This window comes from Crocodylus siamensis, chromosome 4, assembly GCF_052110815.1.
Source record: "Crocodylus siamensis isolate JL-2025a chromosome 4, ASM5211081v1, whole genome shotgun sequence".
Classification (NCBI taxonomy): domain Eukaryota; kingdom Metazoa; phylum Chordata; order Crocodylia; family Crocodylidae; genus Crocodylus; species Crocodylus siamensis.
Window position 1 is genome coordinate 107,092,377 of NC_143398.1, and position 25,873 is coordinate 107,118,249.

At 44.1% G+C, this 25,873-nt stretch overlaps 1 protein-coding gene across 1 annotated transcript in view; it reads left to right on the forward strand.

Moving 5' to 3' along the window:
- Nucleotides 1-25,873, forward strand: part of TMEM178B (transmembrane protein 178B) — a 353,447-nt gene that overhangs the window by 291,880 nt on the left and 35,694 nt on the right. The window contains exon 4 of the mRNA XM_090043310.1: nt 24,375-24,512. Coding sequence (XP_089899436.1) covers nt 24,375-24,512 — 138 coding nt within the window. The remainder of the gene's footprint in view (nt 1-24,374; nt 24,513-25,873) is intronic.

Genomic DNA, 25,873 nt, shown 5'->3' on the forward strand with positions numbered 1-25,873 from the left:
GCTTTGTCATCTGGTGTGATGACCAGATTTCCTAGCATGTCTTGCAGAGGCCCCACATTACCTGGTACCTTCTTTTTACCCCCTATGTTTTTAAAAAAGGACTTCTTGTTGTCCTTGATCTGGGTAGCTAATCCCAGTTCCATCTCCGCCTTTGCCTTCCTGACCGCCCCTCTACAGCCCCAAGTCCTAGTATGAGTTTCAGTTGCTTGTAGCCATTGCAGCATAATGAAAGTGAGAGCATCCCCAAGGCTGCTTGAATACAGTACAAGGAGAATGGCCTGCACACAGCACCATTAAAATCCAGAAGACCCTGAAGTTCAACTTTAAGCTATTTTGACATACCACTTGCTGGTACTGCATGGACTGGCCATATCCAGTGGAGTGGCTCAAACCATTGGGCTCAAGTCTTTGAAGTAAATAATAGGGGTGTGCAAAGCAGGCCCTATTTGATTCGGATTTGGCCTGAATTGGGGATATTGATTCGATTCGTTGATTCGGATCACTGTCCCTGATTCAATTTGGCCGAATCTGAAGATTCGATGTTGATTCGGAGAATTAGCAATTTGGACATAGACACAGCTTTAAATGTTTTTTCTACATACCTTGAGGTACCAGCACGGCTTGTGAACACTGCAATGCTGTAGCAGATGGAGAGTCCCACAGGTATGCAGAGGGAACCCTCCACATGCTCAGCGGCGAACCCAGAAATGGAGCAGAAGTACTTCCAGTCCTGCCAGAGAGTGTGCAGGGGGTTCCCCCATTTCCCCCCCGGCTTGGTGACTAGTGCCTCCTAGGTCTGGGGATGGCACCTGGGATCCCCCCCGTGGCTGATCGCCAAGCTGTGGGGATGGGAGGTGCAGGGAGGCCCCCTGCGCACTCCCCGGTGGACCCAGAAGTGGATTGAAAGTGCTTCTGATCCACTTCCGTGGCTGCTGTCGAATGTGCTGTGAAGCCCCCTGCACTCCTGTGGGACGCTCCTTGTACCCCAGCATCAGAGCATTCATCAGCTGCTTGCTACCTAGAGGCATGTAGAAAAAACATTTAAAGCTGTGTCTATGTCCCAATCATTGAATCCTTCCAAATCTCTCCAAATCAATTCGGAGGGTTCTAATTCGATTCAGAAAGATTAAAGGGTCTTCTGATTTGATTTGGATTCAGAGACTCGGCCCCTGAATTCGGCCGAATCTCTGCTGAATTGAATCAGGGACCAAAGCTTTGCACAGTCCTATTAAATAAGTTAGCAAGAAACAGGATACGGTGAACTTTCTGAGTTCAGCAATGTGCCATCAGTCTAAACTGGATGCCTGCCTCTGTCCACAATGAACAGTTATCTTAGGTGTCACTGGCCTATGTTATGTTCCACAGTAGTCATTGTATATCCTGACCATTTTACTTGTACTGTGTTCCAGAGCACAAAAACCAGTCTTGTGCTTCATAGATATATAGTAGCTGTTGGCCATGTACCTATCTGGTCCTTCCTCTGTAGCTGAGAGTCATTATATATTGAATGGGACATTAGTAGAGTCACTCCAGTTTTATACTGGTAGAAAAGACTCAAAGTGCGTGCAATTACAGGATTAGTTCTTTCATTTTGGCAGAATAAAAGGGCCTGTCACATACAACGAGGTCTTCTAAAGTCATTGAATAGAATTGTGAAGCATTTGTGTGGCACGTGTTGTCTACTTGAGTTGTGCACAAATACCAAATGGCACAAACATCATATGTGCATATATTAATGTCACTTTCAGGTTCCAAAACATTTATATCTGCCAACCCTTTTCCCACCTCTTTTTGCAAGCTTTGGAACACTGGCAAATCCTGAAATCTGATTAATGGATGAGACAGCGAATGCAGCATGCTGACTTTATACATAGTACCTTTTGTCCTAAGATTACAGTATATTCAACAAACTTCAAAGACTATTTAAAGTTCAGTCTCTGCGACAGACAGACAGCAACAACGACACATAACATTTCAAGACAAATAGTGAGGAACAAAATGTGCAAATGGAGGTAACTTGGGGATTTTTTTTAGGGAGAGAGAATGCTTACCTTAACTGGAGACTAGCCAGGACAGCAAGGCTGTGAGCTTGTAGAAAGGGTGAACTAGTGCCAAGAAGTTAAGACATCCGTTTAGTGTCTCTTCAAGTGTCAGCATTGAGCCCCATAACATTCCCATAACACACTGCTGTGGTGTGACTGCGGAGTGGGAAAAATAACCAGCTACCACCATAGCAACATGATGACACCAGTGGCACAGCAGCAATGGAAATCGCCACTCCCCTGTGTGTGGCAGCTGCCCTGGGTGCCTGGCTGTGTCTTTATGCCTCTGGCCCATTGGATTAGTACTGGCTTAATGGCAGAGGGTTTAGCATTTCCCACCAAATTACCAGTAACCAGGGGCAGATCCAGAGGGTGGGGGCAGTGGCACAGCCACATCCCTTTTCAGACCACACTGCAGTAGTAGCAGCTGGGCACCTTTTTTTAAGAATTCCCCCCTCCCTTTCCCTTTGTGTCTCCTCCTGTTCTCCCACTCCTCTGCCTGCCACTGCCACTATTCCTACTGACCCAGAGGCAAGGGAAAGTCCACAGCTGCTCCTGCTCACTCGAGTTGGACTGAGCAGGGACCTTGCTCAGCCCAGGGAGGGGGACTGCGTCTGCCACTGCTGCTGTCCCAGGATGAGTCTGGCCCCTGCACAGTCCAACTGGAGCTGGGCAAAAGTGGCTCTGATGCTCTCCTTACCCCTGTAACAGTGGGGAAACTGGCAGTAGCAGGGGAGGGGAGGGGAGACATGGGGAGGAGAGGGAGCATGCCTCTGTGCAGTGAGGGGAAGGTGGGGGATATTACCTGCTTTGGGGACTTGAAGTCCCTGATTGCTGCTCCTGCAGTGCAGTGCGGGGGAGGAAAACTGGGACCGGGGGATGAAGTCACTTTTGCAGCACCACTCACTGCTCCCACACCCCACTTTGCAAAATCCTGGATCTGCTTCTGCCAGTAACTCTTCTTGTAGCACCCAGGGAGGTCTTAGAATAGAAGACTGTGTAACAGGATGGCAGGATCTGTGAGCCTGGATAAAGATGCAGGGTTTGTTGCCTGACTCATCCTGACAGCAGGAGTTAGAATCCTGTTTAAAGCAGCTGAATACGTTTTTCTAATTCACCCTGATTTTTTTTCCAGGAGATTTCCCACTCTTGTACAAGCTCCACTTTCACTTTGCCAGTGGCAGTGATGTTGAAGGTGCTAGGGCAGGCAGGGGGCACTGAGCGTTACCACTGTTTTCTAACACTACTGACCACACAGTCAGAGAAATACCCATAGCACTGCCCTGTTGTAGCTTTCATGGGAGCATGTGCAATGATATAGGGGATTTCCTGGAAAATGTAAGCAATAGTGCAACCTGTTAACCGCGTAGGAAGTCAGAGAAGAGCATGTGACCTCTGGAAAGAGGGAAATAGAGGCAGAGACCTGAGGTGTTGCCGGAAACTCTAAGAACAGCTGCAGGGCCCAGAGAGAAAGCTTAGACTGAGGTTTATGTTTTATTATCATTTAAGTTACCAAATACTTTAATTTGGAAGGGGTTGTGTTTGACCTTGTGTAGATTTTATTTGGAGGTCTGTTCAGAGACCCATATCCAGCTACTGACCATGTCCCACTCTGTTTAGCTTGTGAGACCAAATAAGATCACGTGCCAAAATGGAATCCATTAATCATTTTCAGCTGAAATACTGCATTGCCAGAAGCAAAAGGCATGCAGTCAGTGCTAAACACAGTATTCTGGCTCCTAGAACATCCTCCTGACATTCTCTAAAGTCTGGCAGGTGAGCAGCATCAGATCAAGCACTATATAAAGAAACCTAGTACAAGGGAAACTGTATCTCTGACATCCCCAAGTCTCACTGAGTAAAGTCCCCTCAGGCCCCAGACCTTTAGCTATTAGCTCTATCTTAGGGTTGAATCACATGATTCTTCTACTCTCAGGCCACACGAAGGCTGCAGACCCCATGTATTAATTGTAAGTACCCTTGCATGTTTCATTCAGGCTCACATCCTCCAATGACAGTGGTTAATACAATGACCAAGCAGACTTCTCTATTATTTATTTAGAACAAAAGTGTTTTAGAACACATGCATCTTAAAAGTAATAAAACAGATTATGTTCAAGGTAAATATGACAGGGAACCTTCCCTAGCCCACCCATTTGCCTAGGGCAGCCCACCCTGACTCTCCTGCCACGACTTGAATGTTTTCAAAATATATTAAGAGGAGGCTGCCCTAAGAGGAGGCTGCCCTTAAAGTGGCAGGCATTCAAAGGTGCACTGCCACAGTAAAGTTAAGTTAGACTTTAGGGAAAACTTTCTCACTAGGAGGGTAGTAAAGCAGTGGAACAGGCTACCCAGAGAGGTTGTGGAATCTTCATCCTTAGAGGTTTTTAAGACATGGCTAGACAAAGCCCTGGCTGGGATTATATAACTGGGGCTGGTCCTGCTTTGAGCAGGGGGTTGGACTAGATCACCTCCTCAGGTGCCTTCCAACCCTCATTTGCTATGATTCTATGAACCTGCTTTTCCCTAAGACTTACCATGCCCTTCATCTGGGAAAGCCCAACTTCATTTGACTTTTCCAGTAGAGTCTGTCTGTCTGTCTATCTGTCTGTTTGTCTCTCTCTCTCTCAGCTCAACTTCCTAAGATAGCTGGTGATGAGCAATACCTGCCTCCCACCTTTCTTCCTTAAGTAGCATTTTGTAACTCAGACAGTACAGGGCTGTAGGAGACAGGAAGCAGGATACTTGAAAAAAAACTTGTCCCATTTTCCTTCTAGTAGGGTATCCTCATCCTAGATCTATGGTGATGCTTTCCTTTTTGCTCTCCCCACAGACCTCTATTAAGTTAGATCGATACAGTCAAACAGGAAATCCCAGTAAACCATCTTAGATACACTGTAGAGCTACATTACTGACCAGGCCACTAACAGTATTCATACAATTATTGAATATCAGCACTCAGAGATTTATACACAGCCGTTCCATCTCTGTCACATTTGCAGAGATATTACAAACTGGGGAAAACCATGCTCAGCCTTTTTCAGAAGAAGGTCATGGTTTTGCAAATATCAATGGATATGGTAGCATGAAAGAAAGAGAGGGAAGGGTGATCAGAGTATACACTTCCTCTCCTCTGAAAAAATGAGCATCAAATAGTACCTGTGAATAGGGAAATCAGCATCAAAGAGGGGGTATTGTTGATCATATTCTACATTCAACTATAGTTAGTCAAGCATTATTCAATAGTTTCATCAATGATATTGAAATAAATATAGAATCACTGTGGATAAAATTTAGTAGTGAAAAAGATGAGGGCACTCAGACAGAAGGCTCTACATTTTTTGGTAATAAGCTGGGCCCATGCTTGAATCCCATCAAAAGTAAAGTTATTTTATGTACCTAGGAGCATAGAATGCAGGGCATGCACCCAGAATGGGAGACTGTCCAAAACGCAGTGGTTCTCAGAAGGATTTAAGGTTCCCATTAGACAGGCAAATGAACAATGAGCCCCCAAATGGGGGGTGCTAACAGAGAGGGCTAAAAGTAACCCTCGGTTTTCCTGGATGTGTGTAGAGCTGGGTAGCAAGTAGGAGCAGAAAGATGATTTTACCTCTTTGTATAGCATCTGATGAAGCAGGCTGTTGCCCATGAAAGCTTGTGCCTCTGACCTGGTTGGTCTTTGATGGTGTGTCCAGACGAGCACACCTGTTTTTTTTCCCTGGGGACAAATAGCAGCTGCACAATATGTGCTGCTACTACTTGTCCCCAGGGAATACTCTGGCACACAGCAAGTTGTTTCAGGTGGGGTAGGGGAGGCTGGGCTGTCTCCAGAAACCTTACATGGGGTCCTGGGGGCCTCCCATGGCTCCAGCAGCAGTGATCCAACAAAAGAGAGTCTGGCCAGCAGCTGAAGTATGGCTCTGACCAGCCAGGCTCTGGTTCCAGGTGGCACATGCTGCCGCCATGTGCCTCACTACTTTTTTCTGCTGTGGGTTTTTTTGACACCAGGCTCTCCACTGCGTTGCAAATTAGCAGCACAGGGAACACCGTGACTTGCATATGCCACCTGTGAGGTATGTGGTGCCGCAGACAGGTCTGTGGTGCTGCATGCCGCACGTGCATGCTCATCTGGACACTCCCCTAAGTTGCCACTCTGCCCTACTTTCTGCCCGACTTCAAACTAACACCACTAACTACCTTTCTCCTTTGTATATGATATTGGTGAAAGCAATACTGCAGTGCAACGTCCATTTCTGGTGTCTACATTTTTACAGGATGTTGAAAAACTGGAGACAGCTCAGTAGAGAGCTAAGAAAATGATTTGAAGGATGGGGAAAATGCCTTATTCTGAGGGATTTAAAGAGTTTTAGCGCAGGAAAAAGAAGATGTAAAGGTGACTTGATCACAGCACCTGAGTACCTCCACAGGGAGAAAATGCAGGTACTTAAGGGCTCTTTAATCTAGCAGGGAAAGGCACAACAAGAAGCAGGGTCTGGGAACTGAAGCCAGACAAATTCAAATGAGATAAAGTTTTAATAATGATGGTGATGAACCACTGGAACCAAATGGCAAGGGAAGTGGAGAAGTGTTTGTCCCCTGATGTCTGCCTCAAGGCTGGACACTGGCTGCCTTTTTTTAAGTTACGCTTTACACAAACAAGTTATTGGGCTGAAATGTTAACTGAATGAGATATAGCATGCCTGTGATATATTGGAAGTCAGTTTAGGTGACCTAATGATCCCTTGTGCTCTTAAACTCTCTGAACTGATGAAACGTTAGCCATGTGCAGCCTTCCAGGACACCACTATAGTATGATGTGACAAAGTTGGTGTGTCTCTGCTGTTGATAACACAACAGTAAGGGCAGAATCCTGTGTCACACAACATTTTGATAGCCAGCATCAGTAGGGTAGCTTTTACCCTCTGAACATCTATTTCTTCCCAATAGGAAACTCTCCCCCTAGACTTGCTAGCCTCCTATGATAAGAGTCAATTAGAGGGCATCTTGGGCTAGGTTGGGCTTAATGGGAGCCCAAGGCTTTCTTCCCAAGCATGTATTTGCCAGGGCACATCCAGCTGTGTGCACTGTGGTACTCTTAATTTTCACTCTAACATCTGTGCAGGGTGTTTTTGTTTGGATGCTCTGCTGTTCCCCACCTTTTTCCTTCTGGCTGCTTTGGCTGCTGACCTAGCTTTTACCAAATTGCAAATTTATATTCCTTCCACTTTCAGCAGGCCCATATGTGGAATTGTCAAAATGTCACCAGCGTCAATTGCAAAAGGTTAGCACCACGCTGTAGTCAGCGAGTTTATTAACAGGGAAATGATTGGGTTTGGAAGAAGGGGAGGGAAGGACAGAGGGGAATCCATTTCCCAGGCATCTGCTTCTCCTGCTAAACATGCTTTTCTTGTCACCTATATATTTCAGAAAGCATTTGCTATCTGCATTACAAAACTCTGGGCTAGAGGCTGCAGGAAAAACAAAGCCTCATGCTAGTCAGATCTGTTGAGCCTAAGCATTAGAAGTCAGAGACACAGATGAAGTGAGGATGCAGAATCAGCTCAGAGGCTGCAATTACATGAGATATTCATGTATGGAAATTAGAGATAGGCTCTTGCTGCAAAATTCAGGCCTAGGACCAGTGGCAACATGCTGTGGGGCATAAGAAGACACATGTGGCCCCAGGTTTCTGTGCCAGCAGTAGGGTGCAGGCATGGAGCTGCAGCCTGTCTGGTGCCAGTGCCCAGAAGCGGTGAGGGTAGCGACGGCGCAGAGTTGTGCCCCTCCCCACTGTCAACACTTACAATTACAGTGTCCAGTTTCTCATCACATAACATTTAATGATGATGAATGGTTCAATGCAGCATGAAGAGTTACAGCATTCCACCAAGGTTAAGATGTTGACTGCCCTCCAAGCTTGGGAGTATGTGTATGGAGACAACATTGTCTTTCTGTTTGTTTTCATTCATATGCTTCTTCAGATTTAATTAGACTGAACAATACTATGCAAGAACTCACCAGTTTCAGCAGTGAAAACCTCTCAGATCCTGCTGCAGCTTAGAAAAACTTTGTCTATCTAAGGTACTGTCTATAGTCCTTGTTAGCAGGGTGTCCCAGCACCTCATAATCTTTCATGTATTTATCTTTGCCACAGTCCTGGGAGACAGAGATGATCCCCACTGTATGGGAACTGAGGCACAGAGAGACAGTGACATGCTAAAGATCCATCGGGAAATCTATGGGGAAGTGAAAAATTGAATGTGGGTTTCATAAGCGCCAGGCTAGTGTCCTAATCACTGAACCATCCGTTGTCATCCCTTGTTTTTCTTCTTTGATTTTTTTGTATTGTTTTAATTTTTTGAGGTGAGCTCAGTGTCTGATTGGCAGTCAGGGAAAATGAAGGGCTCTGTCCACAGATCAGATTAAGGTCCAGCACCTCTGCAACATACCTCAGACTACCACCTTCCCACAGGGTAGCTCAGTTTCCACATCTAGGCCACCCTGCTGAGCCTGCCGGAGTGTGGCATAGGGACTTGTCTATCAGGATTTTTATGGAGCTTTCACAGCTTATTTCACACAAGTCACTGCAAAGCCCTCAGATGGTAGCTTGCAGTTACTACCAAGCTGACCTAAATTCAAACCAGCGACCTAGCAGTGAAAGACACCAGAGTCTATTACCAAGCCTCTAGGGCATCCAATCATAGCTCGTTCCTGGTTATCCCCTTTCTGACATGGCAGCAAAGGCCCTTTAGGTCACTGATCACGCACAGCTAAGGGAAAGAATGCATGTCTGCCCTTCTCTGTAGGAATGATTTTGAAAATGAGGTGGAAAAAAAGGAAGTGAATATTAATAATTGGATTGTCTTGGGGAAGACGAAGCCCATTGTATAGTGCAACTGGAGCAAACGCCACACGCGGGTGGCTTTTTGTTACTCATTGAGCGGTGTTGGTATGTGCAATTTAATTTCATCACTCAGGAGAAAAAACAAAAGGAGGTTCAGCAGGAGATTTCAGAGATGGCAGGTGAGACATGCCCCTCTCGCAAGAGTCAGGAACTCACCTTTCCCCCTCTGTGCTCTTTCCACTTTTATTAGACACAGGTCAGAAACCTCTAAGACAAAGGAGCCAAGGGCTGTGCGTCAGTGGTGAGGAAATGGCATATAGGTCTGATGTTCAGTCAAGCAGTCAGCCACTTCTGGCAGGGAGAAGTCAAAGTATGACAAGCCAGGGGAAGAGGTATGTGGTGTGGGAGTCAGATTCCTTGTGTTTTCCCCCAGCTTGCTTAGACACTGTAACGTGGTTTTTTGTACCTTCACAGACTTACAGAGTTGCTTCTATTCTCTTTCATCCATTCCCAAGCAATGTAATAGAGAATTTAGTCAAATCCTAGCTCTTGCTCCAGGTTCCTATCTCTGTCATGGGCTGACCAAAGTCCCAGATCCTAATAAACCTGAACACTGGTGTATTCAAAACTTGTATACGCAAGTGTAGTGGCTCTAGGTTTCCTCTAGTTGCTGTGTGATTTGTTTCAAGAATATTCCAACACAGCCATCCCAAACTGCCCTGACTTGTCCATTGCCGTATCATTTCCTCTGATATCCCAATTAATATCTTCTAAGGAGATCAAAGTGCAGTGATGAGGTGGATAACTATTACTCCCATTTTCTAAATGGGGAAACAGAAAGGTTAAGTGAATTTGCAGAGGGTCCAATGCTGCAGTCCAAATCAAGTAGCCTTAATGAAGTCGGGGAATTACTTGTATGAGAAAGTCTTTGACTTCCAGGTCCTGCTTAAAGTATTGGATCATACTGCCTCCTACAGGAGGTGAAATCCCAGTGTATGGTGCATCAAGGACCACAAACTGGATCCCTGGTTTAATTAGCTATAGGGCTGTTTCCTCCTTATCCCAAGAAGGATTTCTAATATACTTCTATTTTTTTTGTGTTGTTGTTTAAAAAGAGTAATTGGCAAAGAAAAGGAAAATAATAATCATGTAGAGAGGAAGTTCTTTTCAAACAAGTGGAGAAGCATTCAGCATCGCTATAGATTTTTCCCCCTTTTAAATGCTGTCTATTTAAATGCAGATTTTCTGGTTTCCTGCATGAAGCTTGGAAGCAATGCCTTTCGATTTAAATGTTAATAGAAGAGTAAACTTCAAAATCAAAATTTCTCCATGAGGGAGAACATTTTTTTCCTCTGTATTTAATATCTTTCTGTGTACTTCCTCTCTCCATCTCCTGCATCCTCCTACCTCCATCCACTCTCATCTTAAATGGTCTTTTAAAAAAAAAAAGAATCTACCTTTCAGAAATGCGAAATTAAAATGTTCAATGCTAGGGTCTGTGGAATGAGGATGTTTGAGCAGAGCCCTGAGGTGCTGATAAAACAGAGATAGCCCCCCTCCACCTCCTGCTTCTTCCAGCCCAACCATTTATCAAACCCGCTGCTCTGAATGTTTTGTGATGGGATTATTCTCACACTAGCACTACAGAATATTCCACCAGTGGCCGGGGCATAGGGACACAGGGGAGAAAATCTTTGGATATTTTTATTCTCTTTGTAAAGTGAGCAAGAGGATTCTAGTGAGGGGGAGAAGCAGGAAAAGTAGCTACAAGAAGGAGTCTCTTGGACTGAGAGTGACAGTGGGAAGTGAAATTACAGGGATGATGCTACCAGGCCTCTCTCTCTCTCTCCTAGGGTCCAATCTTGCAACATGCTGAGTGCCTCCAACTTCTCATTAAGTTTCTGTGGGAGCAGAAGATGAATCTGCATATTGCAGAAGACTGTTAGCACCTCATAGGATCAAACCCTCCTCTCCATTTTTTGTCTCCTCATCTCTCTTCTTTCATGAAAGCATCCTCTTTCCCATTCCTTTCTTCTGTTCCCCTCCTCTCTTTTTTTTGTCTTTTTTCCCTTCTCCTTACTCAAAGAGGAAAGAAGAAAGGCCTCCTTTCCATTTCTTCTTCCCCCTCATTCCAGACCTCATTATCCCCTGTGTGCTTTTGCAGGCAGTGGTTCAGACAGATTCAGACAGATCTCAGTGGTCTGAGATTAAATTTTAATGAACTTCCTTATATTCAGAGAGGAGAGTGCTTTCAGGATCCAAGCCCCATGCTAATGGTAACCAATACAGTGATTAGGTATGCCCTTAGTGAAGGAATCCTACGTGAGAGGAGACTATCCATGCCACTCCTTGTGTCCAGAAAGGATGCAAAGGCATGACAGTGACGGGCACAAGATGAGAACTGGACTAGAACAGAGTGGAATAGGGGTCTCTTTCCTATAATAGACAGTGCACTCCCTCCCTAGGCACTTGTGGATGGATATACATAAAAGGCCAATGACCTTTTTTGACCTGCCAAATTGAAAGGAGTTGACCTTCACCTTCTAAGGCACTTTCAGAAGCTGGTCTTGAAGGAGTTGGGTAAGGCAACTGGAAAAAAATGAGTTGATTCACATTTTCCCCTCAGGTTAACTATAGTTTCCCCTCAGTCTTAAGAGTGTCTTGTTCTATAGACAGAAAGCAAGGTAGATTTGCTCCTTATAAACTAACCACCCAGTTCCCATTTTTGAGGGTCTCAGTATTTTCCTTGTATCTGACTTATGTGTTGAGACACAAATTTCCCTAACATTAAACCAACTATTACAGATTCATCAGAATGAAAGAAATTACACATTCTTTTCAATGGGCTACAGAATTGATTTAAAAATCAGGGATTAGTAATAGGATGTAGAATTTTTAGCATCCAGGTCACTTGTTCAAATCTGCTTATATGCCCCAAGCCAAAGCATTATCTGAATGCCTCACCAGAAATAGCCATTCCATTTCTACAGAACCCTTGGATGGTAGAAAACAGTCTGGGTTTTAGAAGTGGAACCGCCCTTACCTCCTATTAACTCTAGTGGAAGCAGAGGCAGCTCAGTACCTCCCTGTAACTTCATGGTACCTCACAGGATTTGGCCCTCACTGGCATGACCGTTAACAGTTCGATGAGAAAGTCTGAATACTGAATGGTCCTGGAATATCTTTCACATGCCCCAGAAATTGGTTCCTGTGGCTCATGGCTGGGGTACATAGGCAGAGAAGTGTGGTGGAACTTGCATTGGTGCTGCCTGAGCTTTACTTGGAGGAGTTCAGTCTGCAAGGCTGTCAATCCAACACCTTTTACCAGCTCTAAGGTTGCTTTACAACAAGGAATATGTTCTTTGTTTTGAGGCATTGACTATTCTAGTTTTCTTTCAGACCATTAAAGTAAAAACAGGTGCTGCCTTTCCTTGACTTTGCACTGCAATAAAAATTTGTATGGTGGCGCAGAGATGAAGCAGATAGATGCTGCTTTGTTGCCCCACAAATACCCCAAATTTGCAGCTGTGACAAAGATGGTAATAGATTATGCCACTTGAATGTGGTAGGCATCTGTTTGCTTGGTGGCAAGAAAGTGTGGGCAGCAGGTGCTCCAGAGGCCTTAGGGGCCTAATGCTGCACATCCTGAGAATACCCAGGCAGGATTGGGCCCCTCCTCAGCCAATGGTGCACATGCCTAGGTTTCTGCCCGTACAGAGATGAGCCCTGGGGAGTCTCAAGGTATGTCTCAGTAAGTGAGGAAAGTCAGGGTCTCCTGGATATGGCTCCTTACATGCATTTCATCCAATAAAACAGATAAGCTGTGGTGGGATATGTCCCGCCATAGCTGATCTGCTTCAATTTGGCCACATCTGTTTCTACCTTTAGAGAATGCAGAATTTCCATTTTAAAAAAAATACAGGCTTTCTCTCTGGCCTCTCCCATTGCTGCTGGAGCTAGAAATTCTGGGAGTGCACAGCATCTGCTAACAATGATTCCTCTGACCATTTTAATGCACTGCTGCCGACCCACAATCTATTCCTTCCCAAGCAGGAGAATAGCACCTGTGATGAAGGGCCTCAAAGGTGAAATGGTTTAAAGTGAAAGGAAAGGGGGCACAAAGAAGAGTGACTCTTCAGTATTCTTCAAAGGATCCTCCAAGAGGAAAATGAAATAAAATAAAAACAAAGGAATGAGGACAGCTTTGAGACAAGACAGTTCCACAATTCAGGACATTTTTCAACATCTCCAGGATCTATAAAAGCTATAAAAAGATGAGTCTCTTGGCACCTCTAGGGCTGTGAGGTATTTGGTTTGTGTGGCCTTAGCTGGCAGGAATAGGAAGGGATTGAAGCTATAACTGTGAAGAGGGATGACTCAAACCCTCTTAGGTATTTCTTTGGGAGAGGAAGTATTATTTGGGCAAATTACAAACATACTGTACTGGGACTGAAGCCTGGAAACTTTCCCAGGTGATCATATACCACAGTGATAAATGCCTAGAGAGTAGAACTGGAGAGAAAGAAAAATGTCAGCTGTTTAACTTCACTGGGTAAACAGAACTGACCAACTGAATGTGTTTTCCAAGTGGAAGATAAATCTCCTGACTTTCCTCTCCCTCTAGAACTGGAGTCCCTTTTGGTGTTTTGGGTCTGAATCAACCAAAACATTTTACTTTGTCATGGGAGGATAAGGGGATGGCTGAGAGCTGCAACAAAAGAAAGAGCCATTCTACTTGATAATACTCACATGCTTTCCCTACCCCCCTAAGACTTAATATAAGGCTTCTGTCTTCAATGGTTAGACTCTTTTGCATCAGGTCAGAGTTATGTCTTATCTATGTTAAACTTCAGCTGTCAAATGCAACTTTTGTGCATCAACCTCTCTAATGTCAAATGCAACTTTTGTGCATCAACCCCTCTAATGTCCATATAAGAAGGCCTGTTGAAGACAAATCCTTCTCTTCAGTATCTGATGATGAGACACTTTTGGCCATTTCCTTCTTGCCCCTTACTTACCAAGCTAGATGCCTTTTCTCACCTCCTTTCTTTCTTGTTGTGTCAGACAGCGCTTTCATTTTCCACCACGCCTCCTTTACCTTCTCTCACATGGTCATACCCTGCGGTGGAGAAGAAAGCCAAGAGTGAAAGCAAGATCTGAATTCAGGCCACAGACAGGGGCTGACAGTCATCCCAGATTTCTCAGGACTCTGTTGCTTTTGACATGTATGTCGCGCATCTAGTATAGATGTGCACCAGTGTGCAGAACAGTGGTGAATCCCAAATGTAGGCTGCTTAAGGATCTCCTACATCTCAGGGGCTGTGTGACTCTAAGAGTACATGGCTATACAGATTTCTTTTGCCCTGAAGCACAAATCTCTAATTATTCCAAGCCTAGTTGTGGACAAGGTACCTTTCTGTACACCGTATTATTCAACATCCATACTATTGGGATTTCTGTTGAGATAAAACAGGCTGAAGTGTCAGCAGTACATGACTAACGTCAAGCTTCACATTTTTTTTATAGCAACCATGGCCCCATCTTCCAGTCCTCTAAGTACTTAGTTAAAATTAGCACCTGGATGAAGCACAGCTGGTTGAAGCTGAATCCCAGCAAAACAGACACTGTCAGTCAGAAAAAGGAAGAATTCAAACAACTTGCCTCTTCCTTAACTTTCTGTACCTAGCAGCAGCAGTAGCTCTCAGGTAGTTTAGCCAGTCTGCAACATTTGCGTCCTTTTGGACTCCTTGGTTTGCTTGGACATGATGGGAAGAAATGGGAACTACATCTACACCTATCCAAGAGCTAACACCCTATGCTATCAGATATAGATCTGGAACAGTGATCTGTGCATTGGTGACATCCATTGCTGCAACCTGTTTTGTCTAGGAATGAATAGCTTTAAAAAGAAACACTAGCTGAAAGGAAAGGTGGCCAGCACAAATTACCAGGAATTCAGCTTCCTGCTGCTCTCCATTTTACACAGGCTCCCCACCGGACCTAAAGGCCAGTCATCTGAAGTTCACATCATTTCTTGGAACCAGATTTTACTACCCAAGAGATTCTCTTCCTCCACAACCACATCCTCACACAATAGCTTCATTCCACAAGAAAGATGAAGCCCTTGAACAAAATCAGACTGTAAAGACCATGGAAAACAGAACCGTCACTGGAGTTGCACTTAAGAATATGGAACTCACTGCCACAAAGATAATAGCCAGGGGCTCTCACTGTATTGAGAGCTAATTGCAAAACTTATCTCTCTGATTTGTCTATTTTAAATAAAGAACAAAAGTGTAGAATAAATTGGTAAGGCAAAGACATGCAAACAAAGTCCAAAACAAAAGTTCCTTATGCACTCATCTGGTCCCGTAGAGCAAATGAGTGGCACAGGTCTGGTCTGTGGGCCCCCTCTCCCACATGCCAGATCAAGCATGCGCAGCAACTGTCTTGGCTGGTCTGGGAGTGCACTGCATGTGTTACCTGCTATTTCTCGGCTGGGACCCCCACTGCATCCCCCAGCTGGTGTGGGGTGGGTGCCACACGCAGTGCGGATCCCAGGCTGGCCAGAGTAGGCACCACATGTGGTGTGCATCCCAGGCTGGCCCTGCACCTGTAGCAGATGCAGTGTAGTCCTGGAATGGCCAGGGTAGATGCCATGTGCAGCACCACTCCTGGAGGCTTATGCAGTGTGTGTCCCAGTTCCAGTATACAGGGCTGGTCCAGTATGCACTGTTTGCAGCATGTGGATCAACTCTGAGATCGAGAGGCAGCACCATGGACCATATGTTTAACATCCCTGTTATACATTAATTGAGGTATTCTTCCAGCAAGATGGAAAGGAAAAAAGAGAGGGAATCATTTTTTTTATCACTGTTTCTATTTTTAAATAATTGTGGGTTGAGACACTCTGGTGAAGGGCGATGACTACACAAGCTCTAAACAGACATACAGGCAAGAATGAAAAGCTGGTCAGAATTTTTATTTGAACCTCAATCCCACTGCATCTGACCAGGTTGGGCTTGACAAGCATGAACAAGATTCAGAAATAAATGCTGTAGTGTTAAACAGTATAGGGTTAATTGATAAAGTGTACATTAGTATTAATGGTGTAGGGTTAATAAATAAAGCCTTACCATGTTAAAACGTGACCAGAAACTCCAGTCTAGGCAAGTCATTTGTGTTTCTCAACTAAATCTTTAAAGAATGTGATTTTCTCTGTTGTGAATTTATATTATAAAGTCTCTACTGCATTTTGTAATATAGGTGTTGTTACCCTTTGTGTACTAATTTTCCCTTTGCTGGCTGCTTCCTCCCCTTCCAGAGATAGCTGTATTTCAGTGCTTTTTAATATACATTTGTGAATCATTTCATGATGGAAAGAGCTGAATGTTAAACTATTGTTATTTATATCGAAATGGGTTGTTCTTGTTGCTATTGCTTTATAGGAAACTTAACATTGCAGAATATGATCCACAAACAATAATTCTGCAAAAGGCACTCATTTTGGCTGTGTTTCAAGGTGAACTGGAAGCATTTCTATCATTATGTTACTGTTCACAACATGGGGTGGAGAGAGAGACCATAATTTTGAGGTGTGAAGAGAGGGGGTCACAAAAGGGACAAGATATGGAGTTAAACCTACCTCTAGTAGCATCCACTTAGTGTGATTGGTTTCTGCTAGTGATGGTGCTGAATTTGAGGTCAGTGTAGAGACCGCTTTTGCCACAGGTCTCTTCCAGCTTTGTTTCTTCTATTATGTTCTGAGTGAGAGTGGAAGAAAAGAGTGCCCACCTGTGACTGATTCTTCTAGGAGAAGGTTAGCATTTAGAAGAATACAAATGGCCAGACCATCAGTCATTGTGAATGATCTCAACAGAAGTTGGTGAAACTAGCTCTCAGATCACACGAGACTGCTAAATTGTAAGAGAACATGCATAGAAATTTTAATAATTGTACATTAGACAAATGGCTGTGAAGAAAGGGTGGGGAAATTCTGCTATAGATGATTTTTCCGGCACAGACAAACATGAATCAACTTAGCTAAAGACAACTTGGAGTAGGTCTAATCTGGGATATGGATTAGAGCAGGGGTGGGCAAAATACAGTCCATGGGCCACATCCAGTCTGCCAGGCCATTTTATCTGGCCCACAGGGTCCCTAAAAATTTTAGAAAATATTTATCTGCTCCTGGCTGCCTGTCAAAGATGACAGGAGCCAGGGGCAGTAGGACCCAGGAGGAACATCAGCAAGAATGCAGCTGCCCAGCCCCACCCCCACCCCAACCCCAGCCATTTCCCTGCCTTCTTGCCCCAACACTGCTCCAGCATCATGTGGCTTCTAGCTGCATGGCCCCACTGTGGGAGCATGGAGCCATACTGGTACCCCAGTGTGTGTGTGTGTTCATAGGGTGACTCCCACATCCACACCCCACCATACACATGCATCACCCCTTGCACTGCCATACATGCAGACCCCCACCCTCATACCCCCTCACACATCCCAGCCACCTTCCCCCCACACACATCCCCCACAAACCCCACACCCAACCACAACCACATATCCACATACACACCCACATGCTCCCTCACCCCACACTCCCCACACCTATCCATCCCCCCACAGATACACCCACACCCTCCTCCACATCCCATATACCCACACACCTGCAGCCCCCCACAAACCTATACCCATCTCCCATTCCCCCCAGTATATATGAGTAAGACTTCTTCATATGAAGCTATTACATACAATCACCTCTATGTACACTACACAAACACATGTAAACCAGGACAAAAATATTTTTTTAAATCCAATTAATGTTTTAGATTTTTGCTTTTTAGAATATAGTTTAGTATTTTTCTGGTTCTGAGATGGCAAAACCCCTTGCTGAAAGAGTATTTCTGGGGGCAAGGGGAGGAATGCTCAGTGGCAAAAGTCAGGGCTTAGGGGGCGGGACTTCTGGTCACAAGATGGCGACCAGGGGGCAGGGCACCTGTAAGAGGGCGGGGCTACCCGAGCGGCCCTCCACAGCTTGCCACAACTCAGTAAACAGCCCTTCACCCAAAATACTTGCCTGCCCCTGGATTAGTGATGGATTAGTGTAACCTAGTACAAGAGGTTACACTGCCCCAATCTATTTCTGGCCATTTATGAAACAAATCCTAAGTCCTTGACAAGGTGGGTAAAGAATTACAATTAAAATTCTTCTCCCATCATGGTTGGCAGGATGTCAGGACAAAGTGGCACGAGAGTCAGAGTCTGTTCTAAGTGGACACAGAAGTTCATTGTAGGATCTCCTTTCAACAGCCATGCCAGACTGGGTGGAGAGAGGAAGTAGGAAGTAAGGATGGCACAGAATATCAGAAATATACTTTACAACTGCTCTTCCTTTGTATTGATTTGATAGCAAACACTTGGTGCAGCTTCACATGCCTGCAGTCAGAAGTGTGGGTAAGGTCTCACGGGTAAAGTACTGGCTTGTAGTTTAGGTAGTTTAGGCTCATTTCCTGACTCTTGCACAGATATACTGTGTATGGCCTTGACTATACTTTCTTAATTACCCATCTCTAAAGGGAGGCTCACATTTTCCCTTCTTGTAGGTGTTGTTATGGAGTTCTTGAGGTATTTTGTTGTTTTTGAGGTATTCAACTAGTATGATGCAGGTGTAGACAAGTAGATATCAATAGGAGAAGGACCGAGCCCTTCTTTTACACAGAGATCTTGTGGTCAAAAGGCATCGTGATTTTTTCAGGCATTAATACTGACTCAAAGCATGTCTCATTTATGAGTACTGGGGTGTGAAACTTCCTCCGCATTGTAATGATCAAACCAGAACAGGGTATCTTCGTATCTTCTGTAACCACCACAGATGGACAGATGTTAAACTGAAAGCAGAGGCAGGGGCACCTACAGATTGACAGCAACAAGATTCTACCACATGCTGCTAGGAAAAAGATAAATCTTCATCAGCTTCTTCATCAACTTTTCTTCTACTCAGATTATCCCCAGGAGACCTTTATAGTGAATATTTTCTAGCCAAGAACTGAAATGCTGTTAGAAAATGCACTGTGTCTGTGAAACGCTCTTTAAAGAGTTCTCCTTAAATGTGTTGATCTCTATTTCCAACATGCTGTATGAAGTTTGTGACTTTTAGCCTGGGCTAATAGCTCAGGACTGTTACATCCTCCCTCTTCTATGCTACTAGAGATGAGGTGTAAGGCTTTCTTTTACAGACTATGTCAACATCATGCACGAATTCCTGGGCAGTCCCACTTCATTTTCCATATGTCAAAAATGACATTTGGAGGGCTCTTCTGTCATGTAAAGCAGCAACAGTGTGCATGGGTCTCATTCCCAAAGTCAACGAGGCATGTGATTCAAATGCAAAATTTAGCACACTGAAGTAAAGAAGAAGCAGAAAGTGGGGAGGAATCTTTGAAACATAAGATCACTAATTTGCAGAAGTGAAGAGATGTTAATCCAAAATCAGGCAAGCCATGCTCTGGCATCCCCAAATGACTGGGGGTGTTGACACTCTACTTGTACTGAATAAAACTCTGGTACAGAATGAAAATGTCACTGAATCAAAGGTGTAAAAAAAGCCAACATGGTATTTTAGTTCAGTGAAATCTCTCATCTGAAGCCAGGTAGACTTATCATTAAAAGGTTTTAGAGCAACATAGCCTGCACATTCATAATCTCTGCTAAATTGTCATGTTCAGTTTTATAGTTCTTTTCATTTTTGTGGTGTTGCCAACCTCAGGTGTTAAAAAAAATCATGGATCAACCTCCTTTCCCCCAAATTATGCAGTTACTTTAAAATTCACCAGGCTTAAAAAAACAACAAACGTTGGTTTCTTTTCTATTTGTCTTCTGCTACCCATCTGAAGTATAGTTTGTTCTTCACAGCCAGCTTTAAGGGCAGAGATTACTTCTTTAAAACGACTGCTGAGGATTTCATGTAGTCAAATGACGGAAAGAAAAATCCCAAGGAAGAGTTTCTAGAAAATTGTGAGAGTTAGCAGTGCCGTGTGTGGGGATAAGGACACGCTCGGCAGGGCTCCAGAGTCAGATGCTGGTTCTCACTGGGGAACCTGATGGTATCTTTGGAGTAATGCTGCATGGCAACCCTACCACAAGAAGAAGGGAGGGAGTAATATCTCTGAGGAGAGGTTAAGAGCCAGACAGATGAAATGGAGAACTGAGTCGCCTTTTGGAGTGAGGAGAGAAACAGTTCTGTATCCCAGGGGCCAAACCCCAGCGAGAAAGAAACCACATTGCATTTAGAAATGAGAAGGGGTAAACATCAAAAAACTCCACAATAGCTGCTATCCACAGAGCTACACAAAAGGAAAGGGAACTGTACTTAGTTTCTGGAGCAGCAGCATCCACAGGGAGTGGTCACGATTGATTCCCAGGCACGAGGCCCACAGTTGGTCAGGAAATGAGGAGAAATAGCTTGAGTAATCTCTGCCAGATATCTCTGCACAGCATGATAATCTCCAGAGCTGCCTTCACAGGGCCTTGGCACAGGCAGAACTAACAGGAAACAATCTTTGGAGAAAACAAGTATTTCACACCCTTTCCCATATCTTAGCCCCATATTACAGTGGGGGGAAAAAAACCAAGACAACTAGTCCATCTAGCCATAAAGAAATGAAGAGTGCTTGTGTCCCCCTGTGGTTTTAATACTCATATTGAAAACCTGGTTGGGAAACCACTGAGACTAGCAATCAACCAGCCACAGAATTTGTACTCAAACTTTAGTTCTTACACAATAAACATTGTAATAGCCTGCTTTATGATGACATTTAGCTATACTTCCAAAAGATGTGATTCATTTCAAACAGCGCTATATATCCTAACACAGATTATACTGTAGATATGGATTTGTATTACAGCTGTAGCATCTGCACCTGTTGCAGGATGGTGGGATTCAATGCAGAAAGTCCCAAGTGCGGAAGTGGGGAAGCAGTAAACCCATTTTTTAACTTGCAGTGCTTCATTTTAATCAACATAATTTGGAGCATGGCATTTCTTTAGCATGGATGAACCTTCACTTTCACTTCCTTGTGCTGTCCTAAACCTGTGGGTTTTCCAGTCATCCGGAGAGTCTTCCAAAAAACCCCTAGATTTTAAACTTCCAGGATGTCTTCCCATACCACACATACAGTCAGAGAGCAAACACTATAATCTGATTGACTATTGCAGGACATCTTTAAACAAGAAGTATCCTCAGAGATAACCAAACTCAAAACCAAACACTGCTCATTACCTTCCTCCTGTTCCTCATTCATTCATGTAGCATCCTCCCTTCCCCAAGCCAACAGCCAAAGAGAGCTAATCAATGCTTTAGAAATGCAGAGCAAACCTTTGACTTTCCACCCTGTTTTCCTGGTCAGATGTCATCCAAACAAAACAGTAATAGTAATGCTACTACTAATAGAGGTTCCTGCCTAGAAGAGGCAGGCTTCTCCTCTGTGGCCTCCTCCTCCCTAAATAGCTTAAGGGTGCTGATTCAGTGGTGCACTACATTATGTATATTAAGTCCTTTTCCAGGGAAGAATCACTTTGAATAGGCTTGTCCTTAGCACTGACATCTCCTTTGTGCAAGCTCTGACAGGTAAATAATGCCAGAGTGATACTGTTGGACAAATGAGGGCTATTTATGAAATTAGCTTACAATTCCCCTTTCCCACCATTGCTATTTGCAAGTGGTGCCCTCAGGGAGTGTTACGACAGGACAGAAACCAAGATGGTTTTGAACAGAAAAGAAACTTTATATTTGATCTCTTTCATATAAGCCTAATGGAACAGCTTGTGTGGAGCAGAGTTGAACAAGGAGAGCGGTGGGAATTTTTAACGGAGCCAAGTGGACAACTCGGGGGAGTTGGAGTTTTTCAAAGAACATAAAACTTTTCTGCTTGTTATGAAATTTCAGCCACATTTTAACCTTAGTGTTTGCAGGAAAGGACATAGACTAGTGTTGTCATGATGTTAATGGACTTCACCTTGGTGTTTTGACAAGTACTGATCCCTCTCAAGAAGGGAGTTCAGCTGTAAATGGACCTCAGCACTAGACACCCCCCTACAAATTTAATTTCAGAGTCCCATTGATTTAATTGTAGCAGAAACTGGCTCTTCTCTTGGTAGGTGAAATGAAAGGGCTTCTGAACCCCTGCCATACCCCTTTTCAAAGTGGCTCCATCAAGCAAATCATCAGGATGGATGCTTGAGGGTTAACTCTCAGATCATATTTAGCACCATCTTGGAGCTGATTTAGACTATTTAAAGCTCAAAACTCTTCACTGGGAAAACAAGCATGTTCCTACCTTGAATTAGCAATGCCTAGTTAAAATCAGGGGCCTCTTGCAAGGTGACACAGACAATTTTGCTGTAGTTTTGTGATGTAAGCTTTGCTGTCATTGAAGATAAGGCAGTGGCCTGCAGACTCTGTACGTTTCTCACTTCCTTGTGATTTGAATCACCTCTTTGCTTATTATTCCAAGCTATGTTGCCTACACAGATTTACTTCTTGAGTTAAAATACAGTTGCTCTGAAAAATCCCAGAAAAGAAGGTACCATGACAGGGCTTTTAGGAAGTACCAATTTTTTTTCTGCACCAGACATGCTGTGGATATATTTAAATCCTTTGGATTCTCTCTTCACTTTTGTTTTTCGGTTGGGCAACCAGGAAACACTTCCTCTGAGTAATATACAAAGAGGGAGTTTAAGACCTGCTTTCTGTAAGAGCGGGGCTTACCAATAATCCTTCTGCCCCAGAGCTAAGGGACTATTGTCCTGTTTACAAAGCAAAACAGAAAAAGGGACAAGGACATGTTGGATGGGGACATGTTGGATGGGGATAATACTATAGGTACAGGAAGGTTTGCATTCTCTACCTTGCACAAGTGTTACAGGCTAGGCAGGCATGTGAAAACCAAAACTGTCAAATCTCAGGAGGGCCTTCAAGCACAGGCTCAGGGCATTGGATATCTTTTTAATCCATCAGTGCAAAAGGGCAAAAAGAAAAAAAGTTTGTTCGCACTGCTGTTGGGCCACATTTTCCATTACTTAAGCCAAGGAAAAATGCTGCCATAGAGACCAATGGCTGATTCATTGTGTACAAATCCCCCTCTTCTCCTCATCTTCCCCCATGCGCATTCTGTTATTTAAAAGAAGGGGAAAATATCCAATGCAAATAAAATTTGCTTCCAGTGGGTGGGAGCATGTTTGAGGAGCTGGCTCAACTGGCATTTTTCCTATCTGCGTAGTTTTGCTTGGTGGTGCTTACACTTTGCGTGCGTGCTTGGATGTAGCTGAATGAGCTGCTTGTTCCTTTGAGTGCCCTGCACTCTGCTACCTCATCGGGAGGGTGTCAAGGTCCTGCTTAGTGGTAGCATCCTGTGCTTTTTTAGTCACCGTGTAGACTCTCCAGCTTCACATTTCATGCAGGAAATCCCTGTAAAAATGTTTTATTTTCTCCTGTGTACAGGTGGGCAATGTTAGTGCCACAGTCCCTCCCCGTTAGGGGAACACTGGGCACGTCTGCACATGCCCCTACAGTGCCGTTGTTACTGTGTCATCATTTACTATATGTATACTATACTATACTGCGCCATGCTGGTGGCGCACGGGTTTTTTAGTCACTACATCACCGTAGCAACGTGCTATACTGAGGGGGTATGTTGCTACCGTGACGTAGCCGTGGCATCACGGTTCGTGCCCGCCGATGCTACATTGCCATAGCATGTTGCTACAGCGACATAGCATCACATGTGGATGCGCCCCCTGACATGGGACACAGGAAAATTTGATATAGAGGTTTTTTTGTGTTTTGAAAACATGCTCATAAATGTGTCATTTTCTGGCGCAAACAAGCCAGACACAAGGCATTACACACCATTGTGCTGGTGCCCCGCATGCCTGACCTACAGTACACCTAGCTGTTTTATTCCCAGCCCTCTACCAGCCCTCAGCTCTGCTGCTGCTTGTCAGATCTGATGAAAGCACCAGCCCCCCCCCCAAAAAACCAAACCAAAACAAAACAACTCATTTGAAATATTCACACCCCCAGCCTGAGGCAAGGAAGAAAAAGACTCTTCTCTGTGCTCTGATCCAGTCTATTTATATGACCCCAACACACAGTGTTTGAAGGCTGAACAATCACTCTGCCCCTAGGAAGTAGGGGAGTTTGATCGGCCCAATTTATAGATGGAGAACTGAGGCCTGGAGAGATTATGTGAATGCCCAAGGCAGTCTGTTGCAGATCAGAGAAATGAACACTGGTCTCTGAAGCCCCAGCTTAGCATCCTAAGTAATGGATCATCCTTCCTTTACCATCTTGACATAAACCCTCCTGTGCTGACCACTGACAGCTCTGCACAAGAGGAGGTTATTTTGCTTTTCAGGTTCTAATGAAGCTCTGATGATAACAATTTGCCACAGTTCATGAGTATGCTGTTATACTCTCTTTCCTTTTGCAGACCTGCGCAGGATGACAGCTGGCTTCATGGGCATGGCTGTGGCCATCATCCTCTTCGGATGGATTATAGGGGTGCTGGGATGCTGCTGGGATCGAGGCCTTATGCAGTATGTGGCGGGGCTTCTCTTCCTCATGGGAGGTAAGAATGCTGGCTTGTACAGAAAAATATTTTGTCTCTCAAAACCTTGTGTTTGGTTTCATGGTTTGATTTTTGGGGATCTCTGGGGTCAAGGCCAGTCCCAGGCAACCAGCTACCATAATCCATTCCACAACCTTAGTATGTTCTCTTTTAAAACCAGTCAAGTTATTTCCTCTCACTCCTTCTAGTGAGGGACTGTACTGGAACCATACTCCTCTGCATTTATTCAGTGGTATGAATATTTCTATTGGAAATATTTTATCTAGTATAGTATGTCCTAGAATTGCTTTTGCCTTTTTCATGGCCACATCACCCTGGTCCTGTGATCATTTTTAATATACCCATGTCTTTCTTTTCCTTCTTTTCCTCTGTTGTTTCCTGCCAATGTGTCCCTAGTTTACAGTGGAAATTCTTGTGATTAGTTCCTAAGTACATGACCTTGCACTTTGTACTATTGCATTGTCACCCATGGCTGTTATCTCAGTTCTCCAGCTCATCTAGGTCTTCCTGTGCAATATTCCAGTACTGTTCTGTACTGCAGATGAATCCTAACTTTGTGTCATCAAAAAGTTTCATCAGTACACTCCTACTTTAAATTAGATTACAGTTTAGCCTTATATGAAGAGTAAGGTGAATGATTCACATTGAACAGTTCAATTTGCCAAATGTAGCCCTTTTTTCTCCTAGTGGGTCCCCCCCCAACCCCCCCCCCCCAAAACCAGGTAACAATTTCAGTTTCACAAACATGACAATTTGCATGCTTGTTCATGTACATCATATTGTGATGCAGGCAGGACTACGGAGTATAGAGAGATATGTGCAGTTCTACCATCGGTAAATGCTTTAGCAATGGTAAGCTAGGAATAACTCATATAACTGATACTTTTCTCTGGTGTAGTGAGACCAACAACATTACCTCTGTCAGAGCCCATCAACACATCCTGCATTCAGCTAACACCATATGCAAACACATGTTAACCTTTGTGTGGAGTGCTTACTACACATATTCAGTACTTACAGATGTACGGATAATAGGTCTGTCAAATTAATGTGATACTTTTATGCAATTACAAGCTTTCTCAATAACTGTGTTGATGTAGGATGTTTAGATGTCTGGAAGATGTTTGACTTAGTGCCACCTGACATCCTGATGTTTAAAAGCACTACTTAAAGTCAGTACCGGACAAAGCTGCATCGATTTAAATGCTGGCTAACACATAGAATTCAACACAAGAGTTGTTCATGGAGAATCACTATAGTATGGGGGCATTTCTGGTGGGTCTGAATATGGATTAACCCTTAATTCAATGCTACTTAATTTTATCACTGACCTGAAAGAATGCTAATGAAGTTTGCAAGTG